The 19,472-nt window shown below is 34.2% G+C and overlaps 1 protein-coding gene across 2 annotated transcripts in view; it reads right to left on the reverse strand.

Annotated features, from left to right (window-relative positions):
- The window catches only part of NCAPD3 (non-SMC condensin II complex subunit D3), a 54,333-nt gene that overhangs the window by 17,942 nt on the left and 16,919 nt on the right, over positions 1 to 19,472 (reverse strand). For both annotated transcript variants that reach the window (XM_006905794.3, XM_015597591.2), the window contains 15 exons: positions 18,722 to 18,847; positions 18,335 to 18,587; positions 17,810 to 17,866; positions 17,462 to 17,551; positions 15,225 to 15,298; positions 14,573 to 14,707; positions 13,553 to 13,773; positions 8,840 to 9,031; positions 8,466 to 8,563; positions 8,258 to 8,373; positions 5,020 to 5,127; positions 2,803 to 2,917; positions 2,602 to 2,709; positions 1,261 to 1,499; positions 262 to 341 (listed from right to left, as the gene is read on the reverse strand). In XM_006905794.3, coding sequence (XP_006905856.1) covers positions 262 to 341; positions 1,261 to 1,499; positions 2,602 to 2,709; positions 2,803 to 2,917; positions 5,020 to 5,127; positions 8,258 to 8,373; positions 8,466 to 8,563; positions 8,840 to 9,031; positions 13,553 to 13,773; positions 14,573 to 14,707; positions 15,225 to 15,298; positions 17,462 to 17,551; positions 17,810 to 17,866; positions 18,335 to 18,587; positions 18,722 to 18,847 — 2,012 coding nt within the window. The remainder of the gene's footprint in view (positions 1 to 261; positions 342 to 1,260; positions 1,500 to 2,601; positions 2,710 to 2,802; positions 2,918 to 5,019; positions 5,128 to 8,257; positions 8,374 to 8,465; positions 8,564 to 8,839; positions 9,032 to 13,552; positions 13,774 to 14,572; positions 14,708 to 15,224; positions 15,299 to 17,461; positions 17,552 to 17,809; positions 17,867 to 18,334; positions 18,588 to 18,721; positions 18,848 to 19,472) is intronic.

Here is a 19,472-nt window from a genome sequence, read left to right on the forward strand (position 1 = left end):
AATATTAGCAAATGTGATCAATGCTGAGATTATTTAATGGTCAATCTGAATGAGTTGTTTTTTTTTTTAACTTGTATGCAAAATAAAGCTTCGTTATATAGCTTAGTATTTTTAAAATCTGCTAATTATCTGGCAACTACCAAAAGCTCACTGAATCTTAAATAACTCAACTCTAACCCAATTTTAAAGAAAAGAGATCTAGTGTAAACCAAAAATTAGGTATATCATTCAGCTGCCTGATATCAGAGGGAAAAGATTCACCTGGCGATATCTGGGTGTGAATCTATCAGAGTGCTGACAAACCGAAAGAACAGAGAGCCTTTCCATTTCACGAACTCTTCCTGTACAAAGAGAAACAACAGGGTTAAGGAGGCCTTTTAATATATAAACCTAAAATGTCATAAAACCAACTGTTAACTTTCTTTTAACATCACAACTGTCAGCTACTCAAGTCTGTGGCACATTAGCACATTTTGTTAGCACTCAATTCCCAACCATCTTGAAAGAACAAACCAGTTGTTAGTCACAAAGAGAAGTGAAGGAATATGTGGGTAGAACAGCATCAGACCTTCTACTGTATTAGGAAATGACTCACAGCACATGGCTTTAAAGGAAGAGTGTCACTGGTTCCTTCGTTAGGAACAAACATAATGTACGAAAAAATGAGTATATAGGACATCCTAGAATAGATGTACATCTTAGTTAAATGCCCTCTTTTCAAAGATCAAATATTATCCTCCTCTCATTATAGGTTAAACATACGCTCTCACTGTGAATAAAAGTATCTAACGCTCTGTGGAGCTTCACAGCTCACTAAGTAAGCCCGCTCACACACTAAACTATCCCACGGACTCTCAGAGCACTTCTATGAGACAACCAGGGAAACTACTACGATCCTCATTTTACAAATGAGAAAGTTATGTCTGAGAAAGACTGACCTGTTCAAAGGTAAGGAGATTGACAGAATTGAACAAAACCACACCTACTGGTCTACTGAGTGTGCTTTCTCTACGTGGTGTTTATTTGCAAAATGAAACTTTACACTGCTTCACAGGATATCTAAACAAACACCCAAAATAGATATCAGTAAGTAACAATATGTTTAAAAGGCTACACAGAACATTAGAAGAGTGATTCTTTTAAACCAGAGCTGAGGCTAATTATTTTTGGAATCTACTACAAAGTATCACACTTCACAGGCTACTCAAATATTTCCTTAAATCAGAAGCAATGTTGGAAGGAAAAAAATGACATACAAACCTGCAAGAGATTGGTAAGCAAGATGAGCGTTTGCTTTCGGATGAATGGATCTGAATCCTTCAGACACATGGAGATATTGGGAATGTACTTATCCACCATGACAGTGTACCGGATACAAAGATCACACATAACAATGACAACATTGTTGCGAACAGCCACATCATCGCACACCTCGAGCTCTCGCACAAGGGCTGGGATGCTCTTCTTTGCGAGATCCTCATGCTGTAAGCACAGCTTACCTGTCACAGAAGAGATTAGGATATCTTGCCTCTGTTCTATTCTACATTTTCTCCAGAGAGATCTTGCTATGGATTTTATGTAATCAAAGTTAAGACATCGTGTCAACAATCACAAAAAATCAAAGGTGGACAAACCCATATTAAATATTAGAAAGTTCAAAATAGCTTAAGGAAAAATATCTCCTCCCACCCTCTAGGGTTTTATGAGATATATACTATGAGATGTTCCTTCACAATAGTAAAATTATCTTCCTTTTAAAGTCAACAGTTGAATTGTGAAGTTGTCTACTTAACTGGAAAATTACCAATAAAACTAAGGAGGATCTGGAAATCTGAGCTAGGTAATTAGGAAAGAATGATCATCTTTCATTTATTTTATTTCTTTTTCATAAAGAAGAAAAGTTGTTGTTGAGTTTTGTTTGTGGGTTTTTTTTGTATTTCGCCTGGGAGATGTTTTGCTCTTATTTACAATTCTTAGATTAAAAAAAAAAAAACTATTATTACAAAAAACAGAACTTTATTCAACGTAAAATACACAATCACACTAAAGAAAAAAAACCAAATTACAATACAAAGGTCAGTGTCTTTGAGATTAACACTAATTTGAGTTCATTAAGAAATATGCTTAATAGCTCATCTAATAAACCATCTCCTTTTATAAACTGATCTGCAAATTTATTTTTTCATTCCCAGAACTCAGTGTAGTGCCTGGCATACAGTTCTTGATGAATAGACTTCATGGTGCTACATTATGAGCAATCACAGGAACAGGTATAATGATACCAAATTAACATAAAAAGCAAAAGCTCTCTACAGGAAGTATCTTGAGTCTGATCATCTTGGGCAGCTGTTAACCCAAAGCTTCTCATCAGCACTCTGGTACATCTGCAATTTTGGGTGCTCCAATTAGAACTGCCTCCAAAACTCTGGTACATCTGCAGATTTGGGTGCTCCAATTAGAACTGCCTCCAAAACTATAGTAAATAAATATAGGCTCAACAGTATACAATTCATTACTAAGGCTGGCTTATTTAAGACAAAAAGCTACACACAGAACTAGATTACACAAGCAGCACTCTCCCCACACATTATTCTTACCTACCCAAGGTAATGATGGCGTGTGCTCTAATCACAGAAGGTATGACAGAGCCTCTGACCTGGTGGAGAGGTTGAGAGGCTGGGGCTTCACTACTACCTTGAGAGGATGTTACTACAGAGAAAAGAAAAATAGTTATTTACAGTACTTCAGGGGCTATCCCAGCCTTAAGACAGCATGTGAAGAGGATAATTTTAAGTGCCTTACAATGATCTGCATCAGCAGAAGAAGCTACAATGGACTGAATCAGAAGGAAGGCTCGCTTCTCCACTCTGGCTGGACAGAGTTGGGATATATCTCCTAAGGTAAAAATGTACTTTACCTGCAAAGAAAATTGGTTTTGCAGTAAAAATAAGGCAAAAGAAAAACAAACTCTAGCTACATTAAAGACATGTCAATGAAGTACTTTTTTTGTCCCCTCAATTTAAAAGAAACTAAATTTTTTTCATAACAATACAGTCACTATTTAATAAAATTCATACAAACTTAAGATGACCAGATGATTCTATCACCTACATCTAGATAACTTTTGCAAATAAAAGGGGATGCTATTAATAATTATGCTGTGATAACAGGAGTAAATCATGATTATAGTGGATAAAAGAGGATATAGAATTATCTACTTATATCTACTAGCTGAAGGTACTATTGTTTTTGTGTATAACTTTCTTTTCAAAGTATTTATACTTATATGACTTAATGTTTGTTTTTTTATACACCTATCAATCACATTATTTTGAAGTTTGCAATTATTACAATATTTGGTATTTGATATATACAATAAATATGGTTAATGACTACATAAGTATGTTAAAAACTATGGATGTCATCATGACTTATTGCATCATTCCACTATTAAAGAACATTTATGTTGTATCTAATCCTTTGCTGTTGTTTGCATTAGCGCTAATGAAACCCTTTGTATACCTTTGGATAAGTTCTACTTTGCCTAGAAGTGAAATCCAGGATCAAAGGGCATATAAACTGTTGTATATTTTAAAACATGTTTCCAAATTGTCCTCCAGATTAGTTTTACTATTTAGACTCCCACCAAAAACTTGCAAGTACTGCTTTCTCACAGCTACCACTACTGTGTTTATCAAGGCCAAAAAGCTTAATGGTTAGGTAATACTGTTTTGCTTTTTAATCCCAAAAATGCAGGGGTGATGCTAAATAGTAAAATGTAAAATAAAGGCTTATTTATAGTAAGAAGGGCAATAATACATGTATGTATGTTTTAAAAATCCTAAACATACTATATCTGTTAGTGGGTTAAAGGAATATTTAAATTCTACTTAGAGTGACGTAAACAATTAGGGCAAAACTTCTCCATATATATTTTGACTGAAGAGTAGATGTGGGTGACATATTTAACAGTGAAAAAAAAATCTTAGGGGGAAATATCATGACAAACATAGATTGGGCAGTGACTGCCCAGGCAAATTAGAAGAGCAAGACCCTCTAGTGACCATTCTACACATATTGGCCCTCTGACCTAAAACACTCGGATTCTGATTGATGATATTTTTTTATTACTGAACTACATGCATATTAATAGCTTGAGCACAAATGGTCCTCCCTTCTAACAAATCTCAACATGGTTCTCCATCACTAGGATAAGTGCCAGGTGGTAAAGCAGGAACTGAACAAGGAGAGGTGCTCTACTAATTTTCAAATACATGATGGAAATGGACAATTGTGGTTAAATAATGGCCTGTGTACTAAAAGGCATCAAAAAACAACTCATTATTTTCTTTATTGAAAAGTGTCAGATGTTGGAATCAGAATTACCACAACATATTTTGTTGACAGCCAGCCGCTGGAATGAAAACATGGATTCCACATTTATTAGCTCACAAGAATCTCTGGCGCTAACACAATTTCTAAAGCAAGGATGTCATGTCACACAATCTTGCTGCTCCAAAGTCATTTGTGTTTTTAATTTTCAAATATCTCATTTTATTCTAGATGGGACTTTAGAACTGCTCAGGATTATTCCTTAGTTCTATAGTCTGATATTCAAACAGCTCAGCAGACACATTATAATTTTAAAAAATCAAATAAAACAATCAGAAGAACAAATAGTACACTTGTTTTATTTTCTCACCTTATTATTCCCAAGCCTAACTCTACCAAGCCCACAACACATACTATTTTCCCTGTTAGATCAGGTATCTCATAGGCTCTAGCTGGAGGAAGGGTATACCATCACGTTTTCTCCCCCAGATAATAAGTACACGAGAAAAAAAAAAAATGAATAAATAATCAATTTAAAAAATAATAATTCTAAGTAAAGAATAAACTCTAGGCTAGGAAAATCCTTTTCTTGCTAATAATATTAGAAATGCACATTACAAAGATATTTTTTTTAAAAAACCCAACTCATGTAAAGGAAGAGAAAAGAATAATTAAGTAGTTACTTACCAACAGGGCTTCATCCATTTTCCCAGCTCCATCTTCCTTCAGAACGATGTTGGACAGGCAGTGCACACAGGTGGAGAGGACATCCCCACACACCTGTTTCAGTAATTCCTATGGCAAGTCAAAAATCATCTCTGAAGGATCCCATACATCTATCAGACTACTCAGGAAACAATTTTCTCAAGAAACTCTATGATCATCAAATGCATAAACCATAAACCATGAAAAACCCAGCCATCATGGTTTGTATCTTTGCTCTTTAAGCAATCTGGCAATTGGCTAAGTGGAATTTACAAATATATATGTTTGTGCGTGTATATATATGACTTATGACCCAGACTGCCCACATTTGTGTGTGTGTGTGTGTGTGTGTGTGTGCGCGCGCGTGTGCGCGTGCGTGCGTGCGTGTGTGTGTTTTGACAAGAATAATTCATAAATGGTGTTCTTTCATTATGAGCTTCTATAATAGCAGAGCTCCTCCAATAATAAAAACATTGCCACTCTTCTGGCATATGTAGATGGTGAATAAACTACTGTAATGAATAGTATATTTTAAAAACAGAATAAAAAAGAACCGTTGTTATTCTTCTGAAATTTATTAATTAGAGACAGTTTTCAGTGTCTCTTATTAGTTAAAATAACCTCAAGGGTCACCACCTCTAGCCCACAACATCTAACTACTTATATGACAAGTAAGGGAGCTTGGTCACATTCTACAACTCTTTGACTTCAATTTCTCTAGGAGGCCATCCCAAAATACCCAGGATGACCTGGGATGTAATGCTGTCCAAGAGAGCTTTCGGAATCCATGTGCTCTATCCTGATGAGAACACGAAGACTAATTTGTCTGAGACCTCAAGCCTCAGAACTTAGCAGGGTAGTAAGTCTAATAACTTCTGGAATCACAGAATCTGGGAGAACAGTCAAGGCCATGCAATCTTGGGATTCTCTCCATACAGGGACCAACATCAAGATGTCTGGCTTCTCCATGAACACCAATGACCAGAGAGATGTGTTCTGAGGCAAGTCTCTCATTTTAGGCAGACCTCAGTATGGTTTTCTTTCAGTTGGCCAAAATTTATCTCCTCAAAATTCCACCCAATGGTCCACATTGGTTCTCTCTGATAACAAATTAACCCAATTCTTCTTTCTTTTGAAAGTCCTTCATATATCTGAATTTAGCTAGGCAGCTAAATTCTTCCTCTCTCCAGCTAAACACCCCAGGAACTTTAGCTGCTCCTTACACAACGTGCTTGTAATCCCATCTAATTGCTTTCCTATGAATGTATTCAGTTTTACCAACATTTCTTGAATTATAGGACATGTCAACTTAGATTTAACCAGTATGAAGAGCAGGAACTCATCACCCTTTATTCTAGATACTATTTCTATTAATATAGTCCAAGATCTCATAGATTTTTTTCAATAATAGCCACAAACACTATTAACTCATATGAAGCTTACAGATAGCAAAAATGCCCAGACCTCAGTCTTTTCATATATACCACTGTTGAGCTATATCCTGATTGCCTATAATTTGTTTTTCTCAGTAAAATATGGAATGTTCACTACAAAGAAAAGAAAGAGATGTTATGGGGAAACAAACATGTCATATGGATTTAAAACAGCCTAAGAAGATACTGGAAAATCTCAGAGCCTTAGTCCACCGTCTACCACCAAGAGAGGTGGTGTTGGCAGAGCTAAACCTTGGCGCTTTTTCTAACATAGTAATAAGTTCTACCTCTCATCTATTTCTCAGTTTCTAAATTTGAAGACAACTCTGTCTTCCTCACAGACTTTAACAATGATATAACTCACTGTTACTATGACTGTGGGCCATTAGCAACAATGACTTATGACCCAGACTGCCCACAGCATAGACCATTCTTCTTCCAGCCAAGGCTGCTGAACAAAACACTGGGAAGGGATTCAGTGCCCTTAGTTCTAGGCATAGCTCTGCCATTAATAAGCTGTGTGCCACTGAAACTTGCAAGATCACAGTTTCATAATCTTGCCATATCAATTTTTCCCCATTTTTTCCTATATCATTCTTTCCTCATTAACAGCTTTTTATTTTGTTTTGTCTTTATCTGTTTTCTGCTATTCAAATATGTTCCCTACGTAGGAAATGTTCCTTATTTTAAAAGTTTTCATACACTTCCTTGGATCCAAAGATGAACGGTTAGAAAAATCAAATAAAGCAAGTATCCCTTTCACCAAAAAGTGCCAAAAGGTACACACTAGAAAAGCCAGATGTTGTTTACATGAAAAGAGCTGGGTGTTTTTACTTAAGTAAATTTCAACCTGTTTTAAATCCTAAGCAAAAAAAGTTATATTATTACATCTGTTACTACAAATAGAAAATGCCATGTATCAAAGAAGGACTTTCTTTATGGAACTTACACAAGTAAAGGAAGCATAGGAAGGTAGCTTTGCAGCTCAGATGAAGCAATAATTCTTTTTATTCTGGAAAATTTAAATATATTCTGGCAATTATTTAAATTAATTTTTGACTTCCGGAATTATTAACACCCAGTCCTAAAATTTTTTCGTCATGATTAGCACTGCCTAGGAGTACATTTCGTGATAAAAACAGAACATATAGTAATAAAATAATTTATTAGAGATACTGATATGGATTCCTTTTAGGGAGTCAAAGTAACTCTCTATCTCACATAAAATATTGGTTTGGACTTGTGTTAATTCATCCACATAAAACATTAGCTCTAGGCTCTGGGCAGCTCTGTGGACAAGATATAGCAAGAGATGTTTAAGTAATATAACCTTCTCATAACAGGATAAGCATTTTCCAGGATTATGACTTATCAAAGGATTAGAAATCTTCTGGTCTAGAAGGAACCCCGATTAGGTGGAAAATCATCTATTAAGCATTCCTGAAATGGGAGGGGATGTGAAGGAGGAGGCTATACAAAGTTATCACAAGCACCTAGGCTACAGCTTATTAAGAGATAACCTTGCAGAGTTCTCATTGTACATAGAACCAAGGTGGTGACTTTATAAGAGAACTGTATGTCTTCAGCAAGAAAGATCTTCTTAGGGAATGTCAACTGCTTGTTACATTTTTCCCTTTTTTTATATTAATAGCTTTTGAGGACTACCCATCCTTAAAGGTTCGCCATAGAAAAAACTCCTCAAACTCCTCAAACTTCAGAATAGAGTAATACATCTACTAATTACAAATAAATACAAACATTTATTTATAGGAGAATTTGTAGCATACCTGTTCCTCTACAGGTGTCTCTGCAGATGCTCTACAGAGTCTTTGCAAAGTATCAACAGCTGAGCTGATCAAATCTAGAGACCACTGGAATCCATTTAGCTTACATTTGACAACATCTAAAAAAGAAGTCAAAACCCTTGATGTTTAACTGCTTAAATATATAAGGTGAGAGGCAATGCCTTTTCAAGATTCTCCAGTAGACACTCACCAGTCACCTTGTCTCGGGTGCTCTTAGGAAGATGCTTTGCAATATGCCCAATAACACACAGAATATGTCCTAAGGTGTCTGAATTGGGATTCTGTTGACTAAGGGCAGAAAAAATATCAGTATAGAACCAAAGTAAACATTACTACTAACAAAATACTTTTCTTCTGGATAGCATGTTTTGGGAGTCAAGCTGTAGGAGCATCGAGGCACTTAAAGTACTTAGACAAAGAGTAAACTGAAAGCTTTGTTTTTAAATCTGAATTTAAAGGAAAGATCTCTGTATAAGAATAAAATAGCATGCTTACTTAAGACATGAGCTTTATTTCCAAAAACCTTTAGTGTATCATTAGTAGCTAAATTATAAGCATGCAAACCTGCTGATTTTCTCCCATGACTCTATTACTTTGGTGTAGTCCAGCTTGGGTGACGAGCAAGCAATCTTGGAGAGCAGCATCCAGGCTGGTGCAGAATGTTCCGTGCCAGTGTGGGATATCATATTGTTTATAAAAGTAGATGAGAATTTATCTTTCTTGGACCAGATATGAAAAGCCTTATTTAAATAGCGGCTGGGAAAAAAGGTGAGAAAGAAGAATTGTAACTATAAATACACCAAACTGTTGAGATCAGCCCCTTCAGTAAAAAGGTATCAACTTTTGCTGTTCCAGGATTCCTCTGCCACATTTAACATCCACACAGAGGTTCCTAGCTACTGGCACATTTGATACCACACTAGGTATCTTTTATTATACAGAACAAGGAATTTTTTTTTTCTGCTGTCAAATTATTTTTAAAGCAAAGAATAAAATTTAATAATTCATTTGAGAATCTTTTCATCCTTATCATCTCCAAAAGTTTTATACAACCATATGGGTTATGTTACAGATAACAAATGCAATCAGAGTTTATGGGGTTTTAGTGACAAAAAATGTAGACACTATCCTTTCCTCAATGGAAGGATTGGAGAGAAATGATAGCCTAGCATTTAAATAAAGTGATATTAAATGAGCTAAAATTTGCTATGACCTGCCAATGCCACTCAAAAATACATATTTCAAACCTTTTTAAAATAAAACAAAAAATGCTTCTGATATTTTAATCTAAAGTTTGGGCTATGTCATTGTTTTTAAATCATTTTTTATTTTCCTTCTTCCCATAGCAGTGAATGGTATCATATGACTAATGAGACAAATGCAAAATTATATATTTAAGCGAAGAGAGAAAAACACTCCTTTCCCCAATTAATTTTTCTTAAGACTGCTAGGAAAACACACACACACACACACACACACACACACACACACACACTACACATGAATTAACAAGACTTTCTCATTAAATGAAAACAAAAAAGAAATTCTCAAAGTATGCATAAAGCAACCATAAAAAATTAACATATTTACCTACAATAAGCATGTGCATATAAATGTATGGTTTTAATAAATTAGTTATTGATTAAAAACCTAACTGTATATATCGAGAGTTTTACTGCAGATAGCTCACAACATACTTTTTATCTGATGACTGTCCAAAAACAAGATATATGCAATCAACAAATATTTTAAAGTTCATTAACAAGAATCACACAAAATAGTAAATGACGTTTACTACAGGAAGCCAACAGAATGGGAAAAAAATCCTCTGAACTTCCAGTTTTGAAATCTCATATTTGGCTTTTCTCTGACAACTCATACTCCTCTACATCAGTTGGCAGCTCCCAAAGGCCTCCCAACTAGATCCTCAATTAGCCCTGCAGTGGATCACAAGCCATTCCTTAACAAGTCAGAATGTGATTCAACAAATACTAACCTGGTTCTCCTGAAAATCACCCTTGAAAGCACCATTGACCTCTATCCTAATTCAGAACCTATGGACATTCTTCAGTCCCCATTTTACATGACCTCTACTAGACATTACTGACCACTAGTTTTGCCCTTAAACTTTGGTCTACCTACTTGATCTCTTTTCCCTTCACTAATTCCTTTTCTTCTACTCACTTTAATTGCAGATTTTGAAAAGCTCTATTCTTAGTCCTCTTCTCTTATCTACAATGTAACCCTGGGTGACCTTATTCACTACCAAGAGCTCTCCATACAGACCTGCTAGAAAGCATCATAAGCACACATTTATAACTGGACTTCCATCTCCAGCCCTCCCTCCATTTCCTAACTGGCTCTATCTCTTGATTTCTGTACCTCAGTCAATGGCAATCCCACTGACCAGTCATTTTAGTTATAATTCTTGGAGTCTTCAGGCTTCTAAGTCTTTGCACTGCTGTTTCCTACCTGGAAACCCTCACTATCTTGGCTGCCTGGTTATGTATTCCACCATGCCACCATCTCTAGGAAACCATCCTAAGCTAAACCACACACACACATGCACACACACACGCACGCACGTGCACACACACCACAAAATGCTACATGCCCTCCCTCTTTGCTCCTATAACTCAAATTTTACTAAAATTGTGAATTTGTCTCTTTCTACTATACTGTGAGCAACATGAGTAGAGAAGTGCAGATTTCCTTCAACCTTCAAACCAAATCTTCACCAACTCTACACTTCCACTTGTGAAACAGCTCTGAATATATCCCATTCTCTCCACTTCCATTGCCTTCACCTTGATTCAGGCCCTTATTATCTTTAACTTCATTGAGTGGTAGCCTGTTTTCTCAGACTCTACTTCTGTCTCTTGGTCACCAACCACAAGCCCATTTACTATACTTCCTAAAATATAAAATCCTATATTACTCCTCTATTGTAAAATTCATCAATGGTCTCCTCACCCCACCTGCTCACTCTGTTTTCTATCTAAAGCCAAACTTCTTAGCATGCAATATTACAACTCTCCAGTATCTGGGCTATGCTTACCTCTCCAGTTTCATTTTATGCACAGTCCAACAAATACTGTTACCCTAGTGATACTGAAATCCTGTGCCTCCTCCACAGTACACACGACTTTATGTATTGCTTTGCACTGGCCGTTTCTTCCTTTTGCCCCCTTATTAACCTTCAAGATTGAACTCAAAGGTTGTCTATTCTGTGGAGTCTCTCTTCCTGAAACTTTGATATTCTAGTTACTTCCAATTTATTAAAGAACTTATCACAAGATTTTGTTTATAAATATTTATAGAACTCTATTGCACTAGGCCTTGCTGTTCTCAATAATCCTTTTTTTTTTTTTTCCCCAAAAAGTAGCACTCACACTTTTTCATGTAAGGGCCCTTTTAAATTCTTAAATATTACTGACCACCTTGATGTTCTTTTGTTTATGTGGGTTATATCTATCAATATTTGCCATGCTAGAAATTAAAACTGAGAAATTTAAAAATGTTTCTCTATTAATTTATCTAAAAATAACAATAAGCCAATTATATGTTAACATAAATAATGCATTATTTTACAAAGAATAACTATCTCAAAACAAAATAACTTGGTCAGAAGAATGGTATTGTTTATACTTTTGTAAATCTCTTTAAGATCTGGCTTAAACAGAAGACAAGTAGATTCTCATTTCTGCCTCTGGCAGTACCTATTAAATAAAAACATACTTGACAATACTGTTCCAAGATATAATACCCAACAGATACACATGTACATATGTACCAAAAGATATGTATAGAAATATTCAGAGCAGCATTATATGTTATAATAAAAAACTTGAAACAACACAATTATTTATCGACAGTAGAATGAATAAATGAATCGTGGCTTATTCATAAATGTCATATACATGCAGCAATGAAAGGGAATGAGCTATATAGCTACACATAATAACTTGAATGACTCTTATATTACATTGAGTGGAAGGAGTCGGACATGCAAAAAATGCATACCAAATAATGTCATTTATATGAAGTTAAAGAATACAGAAAACTAATATGTGGTGTCAAAATCACAGTAGGGAAAAACCTTTGAGGAGGGAAAGACAGTGATTGGCAGGGAATGTGAAGGTACTTCTTGGACGTGGCAATGTTCTACTTCTTGACCAGGATGGTGGTTACATGCATATATTTTCTTTTTGATATTTACTGACCTTATAGTTTGTATACTTTTCTATCCATGTTATATTTCAATATAAAAGTTAAAAAAAAAAAAAAAGAAAAAGAAATGAATAAACCATCCAATGGCTTCTCATGAGCTCTAGCAGGACTCTCCTGCTTTTTTTGTGAAGAATAGCTACTACCTTTCACTACTCTGAGGCTTTAATATGTTAGGTCGTGCATAGTGATATATCCTTAAGAAAAGCAAAAAAGTAGCTGATTCTATTGCTGGCTAAATTCTCTTCTCTTCTAGGGTTTCAGCATATAGCTAGTAATGAGAAAATATTTAATGAATGAACGCATTTTTTGTCAGAGTTTTAATACCAAACTTACATGATCTTAAGAGATCATGTAATCCAACAAGCTGTTCTTAAAATGAGGGTGATTTGCCAGGGCCACAGAACAATATTTTATGATAGTAAATCTATAATTCTTTCTATTGTATAATTCCTCCATAACTACATGTAAACAAATAGAGAAGAGTTTCTTATATAATTAAAAAAAAAGAGAAAAAGAAAAGGCAGTCTAAGTGGCACAAACACGAACTAACTGTAAGATTACTGAAGAACCGATTAAAGTTTCATTACAGGTGCTAACTCCTCACTACAATGTTCACTGTACAGCTCAAGTAAGGTTATCAAATGCAAAAGAAATTCTACAGTTTTATTAAGTCTACCAATCCAATAAAGTGTTAGAAAAAGTTTAACTTGTAAAAACTAGAATGCTATCTTTCAAAATAACTAGTATGGGGAAAAGGTAATATTAATATAACATACCATCAATGCTTTCTATTACATATGTATTAAGATATCAATTGATAACTGGAGAACACTCAGAAAAAAGCAAAAGTTATCAAAGGCCTCACAAAAAACAGTCACCATAAAAATGCTAAGAGATTTGAATTAGGTCAAGAAAAACAGACCAAAATTGAGTCTTCATATATACCAAGAAATTTAGAAAACTGATTTTCCAAGATCAATTCAGAAATTCATTAATAAAAACTCTTCTACCCTTCTATAAGGTAAACAAGTCATATAATTAACATACCTCAATTCCTGGCTTTCTGTACTGAGGAGAGCAAGAAGTGCCCAAGCTAGTACCTGGCTGTCATCTCCACTATGAAATTTGTTGTAATGTTTAATGTTCTGCAACAGGAGCTGGTCAAGGCATTCCAGGGCCTTTTCCTGCACGGTGCTCTCACAGTCCATTACCACTGGGATGATCCCCATCAGCCAGGCTTTCTGTATCTGGACACATCTAGGGTGAGCCTTGGGAGTTAAAATTGTGAAGTCATAAAGAAGTCCAATGCTATTAGAAGTCTAAATACAAATCAGTGAAGTTGTCATCAACATTTTGAGACATGTAAAAGTAGTCACACACACAATTACAAGCAGACTATAAAAGAAAAAAAAATTCAAAATATACAAGAAAACAAAGTTCAATTTCCAATTACTGCAAATTAGTGCATATCGAAATTTTAAACTTATAAAGTTATTATTTTATTATTAGTAGTAAATCAGAACTTTTTGGTAATTCAGGATCAAGAGCAAATAAATATTTATCTCAAGGAGCAATTAGAATAAATTCTGCCAGAGAAAGTCAAAATATGCATTACTTAATGCCTTCTATAACGAAACAAAGAAATAAACACATTTTAAAAATTCTTCAAAAGCATATATCTGGCAGAAGTAAATTATATCTAGGATTAGTGGTTCTGTTCTCTTGGCAATATCATCTATATAGGTCTTAATGAATAAAAATTAATCTAGGCCTTTGGCCTAACCAAATTAATTTTAAAATTCATATTTCTATGTGAGATTTGAGCTGCAGTCAAGAAAGGCGAACCATTAGCATTCTCTAGCATTAGTTCATAATTATATTTAATAAGAAATATAATCTATCATATGTAATTAAAAGATACTTCTTTTCTCTTAAACTATATAATCCTACAGTAGACTTGGTAGAGTTTCTAATGATCAACTTAATATTTAGAACAGGTAATTATTATGCTGAATTATTTTTAATGTAAAACACCATGCATTACATACATAATGCCTTGCCCCTCACCATAAGCAGTTCAGTGAGAGATTGTAAGGCCTGCTTCCGGACAGATACTGCAGGGTCCCGACACTGGTCCTGCAGAATTGACAGCTCTTCTTTCATACCAGAGATGCTGCAGTGCTTCAAAATACTCACTAATACCTAGAAGGTGCATATGCAACATGAAGTCATGACTTATGCATAGTATAAATGCAAAAAGACAAACTATAGACAAAATACTTCTTCAAGGTCAAGGAAGCATTCCTCCTCCCAGAAACATTCTACCCTTTAGAATCTGAGGAAAGCTAAAGCCTCTTTCCTGAGAAAATTTGACATACATTTTCTATAAACAAGTATTTACAATTTCAGGAGTTTCATGAACCCTGTCAAAATCTGTTCATGGTCCCCAGGCTAAGAATCCCTACTCTAAAAAAGGAAATTTAAGATATAAATTTGTGATTCTTAAAAGCCAGCAACCCAGAAGGAAAGCTTAAAAATAGATAATCCTTCAGTTCATCTGTGTAACTTAGATATAACAGGATCAAGGTGAATTAATGTTAAGTGAAAAACAAGGTAAGTAATAAATATGGCTAAAGGGTTTTTAAAATACTCTCTTGTATTTCCAAGTTTTTAGTGCTTAAAAGGAGCACATTAAAGAATGCCTAGAAAAAACTCACACCTGGAGTGCAGACTTCCTCACGTTGGTCTTCTCATCCCTGATCCTCTTTTTCAGCATTGCCATGACACATCTTTCTGTTACAGAAATGCCCCAGAGTCATTAGTCTGAGAAAGACTACACAGTACCTGACATCTCATCACACAATACCAAGGAAAATACTCTCATCTAAAGGATTGACTAATTAGCTTGTTTTAAATCCTAAGAAATCAGAGTATAAAATGATGTAAAAATAGAAGAACATTCAAATAATTAGATATTCATAACAATGCAAAAGGTAGAGTTATAATGTTAAAAGAAGGCATAAATCCTGGAATATTAAAAATTCAGTTTTAAATCCTGGTCCCATGTCTAAAATTTTGAATGAATTATTCAGATGTGCTATTTTGTTTAGCTACAAATGAGAATACCTAAACCATACATTTTTTTAAAGACTAAATAAAATAATACAAATATATAACAGCAGCTTTAAAACTTTTCAATTACAGGCCCCTTTACACTATTAAAAATTAGCAAAGACTCCTAAGATCTTTTTAAAATGTGACTTATAGGTTTTAATCTAAATTGAAATTTAAACTGAGAATTGTAAAAAGATTTAATAATTGATTTTTAAAAAGACGTTACTATAAGCAGTATTAGTTTTTAACATTTTCTAAAACAAAAAAAATTAGTGAAAAGAATGGCATCATTTTACATTTTTGCAAACTCTTTAATGTCTGGCTTAATAAAAGACAACTATATTCTCATTTCTGCTTTGCCTGAAATCTGTCACAATTTTATTTCATGGGATCTCTGGAAAACTTCAATTTACACTTATGAGAAAATCGGGTTGCAGAAGGTAAATGATGTCTTAATATTATTATAAAAACAGTATTAATTTCAAAGACCTGTTGAAGGTGGCTTAGGGACTCTAAAACACTTTGACAACTGCTGATCTACAAGAAAGCAAGTTAAAAAATGAATTAGGGAATGGAAAACAATAGAGAAAACAGATGAAATTAAAAAGTAGCTTCCTTGAAAGAAAACAAAATTAATAAAACCTTTAGCTAGACTGACTAAGAAAATAAGAGAGAAGATTCAAATTACTAAAATCATGAATGGACAAGGGAACATTACTACCAAACTTACAGAAATTTAAAAAAAAATTGTAAAAGAACACTATGAACAATTTTTTGTTAACAAATTAAGTAACCTAGATGAAACAAATTTCTACAAATATATAAACTACAGAAACTGACTCAAGAAGAAACAGAAAGTCTGAATACACCTATAAGTAAATACATTAAATTAGTAATCAAAAATCTTTCCAATGTGCACAAAAGCCCACGCTTTACTGACAAATTCTACCAAATGTTGAAACAAAAATTAACATCAATCTATATACACATATATGTGCCCATCCTACTGCTCCTTAAGAGACGAAATTATCTTTCATTAAGGTCTATATCCACAATGCCTAACATAGGTTAGGAGGGACAAGGTAAGTTTATAGAATAAACTAATAAAGTGAATTATATAATTGATCCTCTATACACATATTCTCTTTTTTTCCTCTCTTATCTATTTATCCATCTTTTAAGATCACTTATCTAAACATTAATCCTACAGACTCTGACAACAGCTCTCTGTGAAAGATAGGAAAGGTGTTAGGATTAGACAGTGACAATTAGGGAGTTTGTTGACTTCCATGTCTTAGGTTTTGCAGCTATTTAGTAATAGAATTGCACAAGAATTCAGACTACCTCTAATTTCTAATATGACATGGTGGAAAAAGTAATGAGAATGAAAAATAAGAACAAGATTGGGTACCATAGTATTTGCTCATCAATTCCCCGCATTTTGTGATGACTTTTCTCCAAATATAAAATTAATCTCTACTGCACTTTCCGTCGTAACTGGTGCTTTATTGGTTGGTAATTCCAAGAGTTCACAACAAATGACTTTAATAAGGAAATGAAATATTTGCTAATATTCTCATATAAGTGTTACAGAAATACTAGGGTTCAGTATACGATAAATGGTATGTAGCTTATTCTTTATCTTAAGATGAAATATAGAATAGTGCAAGGACATCAATTAAAGATATAATAGAAATTACTCCGCTTTTAAGGAAAAAAAGAGTTGTTCCAACGCTTAAGGGTCAATTATTCAGAAAAAAATCCCAGTTTTTTAGACTCTACTTACGGTTGTCTGAAACCCAATAGTTATTACTCATCTGATTGCGATAAAATCTGACATACCCCTAGATCCAACTGTGTCACCACCGCTGTCTGTATTGATCAACCCTGAGCCTCCTGAAGGATTAAGTGTCTGCTTCTGACAGGAAAAGGCTTAAAAATAATAAATAAAAAAGGCTCAGTCATTAAGGTAAAAATTTGTTACACCTTTTAGTAATATAAGCATGGCATATTAAACATTTAAGTCATCACATAACTACTGAAATAAAGTTCAATTTCTTCGATGAAGAAAAAAGTGCTATATTAAAATAGGTAAATATGGAGACAGAAAAACATTTCAAATATCTGGCAAATCCTTTAAAAAAAAAAAAAGACAATTACTCAATATTTAAAAATATATTGACCTATTACCTGATGAATTTCTCAGTGAAGTACCAGAGTGGCTCTCTATTCCCGAAATTGTAGAATCTAAAAATAAACAGATAGATAAGAGGGGAAAAAAGTCATAATATCATATACCTGAGTAAATATTCAGAGGAAGAAAAATCAAGATAATTTGGCCTAAAGGGAAGATAGGTTCTAAACTGCTGACAATTAATAATGTTCTCCTTGGGCATGCATTTGAAATTGTATTTGAAATGCATTGTTGGGTATCAGGCTCAATACGGCCAATACACAGCAATGCAAAGTAATAGTGAAGGCAGCCAACAATCTCACCTCTAAAACATGAATGTGTGAAATACTTAAAAAGGCCTCTGAAATGTATCTTGTTTGTCTAAAAACTTATTCAACAATAAAACATACTGAAATAAGTTTATGAGGGTAAAAGTACATCATATCACTATTATTTTTGTCACAATAAAGAATGATTCCCTGTAGTCCAATTGCTTGACAAGCATAAGAACAGGCCCATTACTCGACAGTCACTACACTTACTGTTAATGAGAAATTCCAGTATGCTCTCTGATGAGGTGGTAACAGACAACTCCAGGCAATGTGCAAAACTGGACAATGCCTTGCTGCGGACAGTTGGTGCCTTGTCTAAACAACGGTCAAACATAATGTCCTGTACCAAGAACTTATGCTTTAAGAATTTCTGATGATCCAAAGAGACAGTGTTATCCGCCTCTCTTTCTGGCATTTCCAACAGAGCTAAGGCAACATCAAGAGTAAAAACCCTGTGTGGTATCTGGTAAAGCAAAATGACAAGAATCTCCATCAGACAGGAATAAAAAACAAAGGGTCCCATATGTATTCATATCTGGCTGTCATTAGAAGGTTGCAGAACAAGGAACAAAGATTTTATGCACATGTATCTCCTACCTTGGAACTTCGTGAATATTTGTAAAGCCAGGCAATGAACATAGCATATTCCCCACAAGGAAGTTTGCTGAGCAGGTGGACCAGAGACTGAGCTGCATAGGTCCGATACTCTGATTTATCTACCACCTGAAACACAGAAGGTGAGAAGCTACAGAGCCAATTTCCACCTGGACAACTGAAACATGCTGTAATATAAACAGAAAATTAGTGAATGTAACTATAACTAGTTCAGTGATCTTTAGTGTTATAGAAATAACTAACAAATTTTAGGTTTTAGACCCATCTGGAAACTAACCTGTAAGAAATTTATAAGCCCTCTCCTCAGAAATACAAATTTAGCCTATAATTGCAAAAAGTTTATTGGCCCCTAGGATCCGTAGAGTTCTAATTAAGAATCATCTGTCCAAACTATTATAAAAATTTAAGAGATAATCATTGAAATTTGAACATGAAGTGGGTATTCGGTGATATTAAGGAATTACTATGTTTTTTAGATGTGTTAATATTTTGTGGTGATGTTTTTAAAGAGTTCTTATCCTTTAGAGATACATATCAATATTTATATATAAAAGAATATGATAAAATTTGCTTTAAAAAAGAATCCAGTGTGCTTAAGTATTAGAGGAATTATACCTTTTAGGGGTATAAGTGACACAAAATTGTTGAAGATGGGTCTCATCATCCTATTCTCTCTATTTCTTTATCTATTTGAGAATTCCAGAGTGAAAAGGTTTTTTATTCCCAAAAAAAT

The sequence above is a fragment of the Pteropus alecto genome, unplaced genomic scaffold (assembly GCF_000325575.1).
Source record: "Pteropus alecto unplaced genomic scaffold, ASM32557v1 scaffold210, whole genome shotgun sequence".
Taxonomy (NCBI): Eukaryota; Metazoa; Chordata; class Mammalia; order Chiroptera; family Pteropodidae; genus Pteropus; species Pteropus alecto.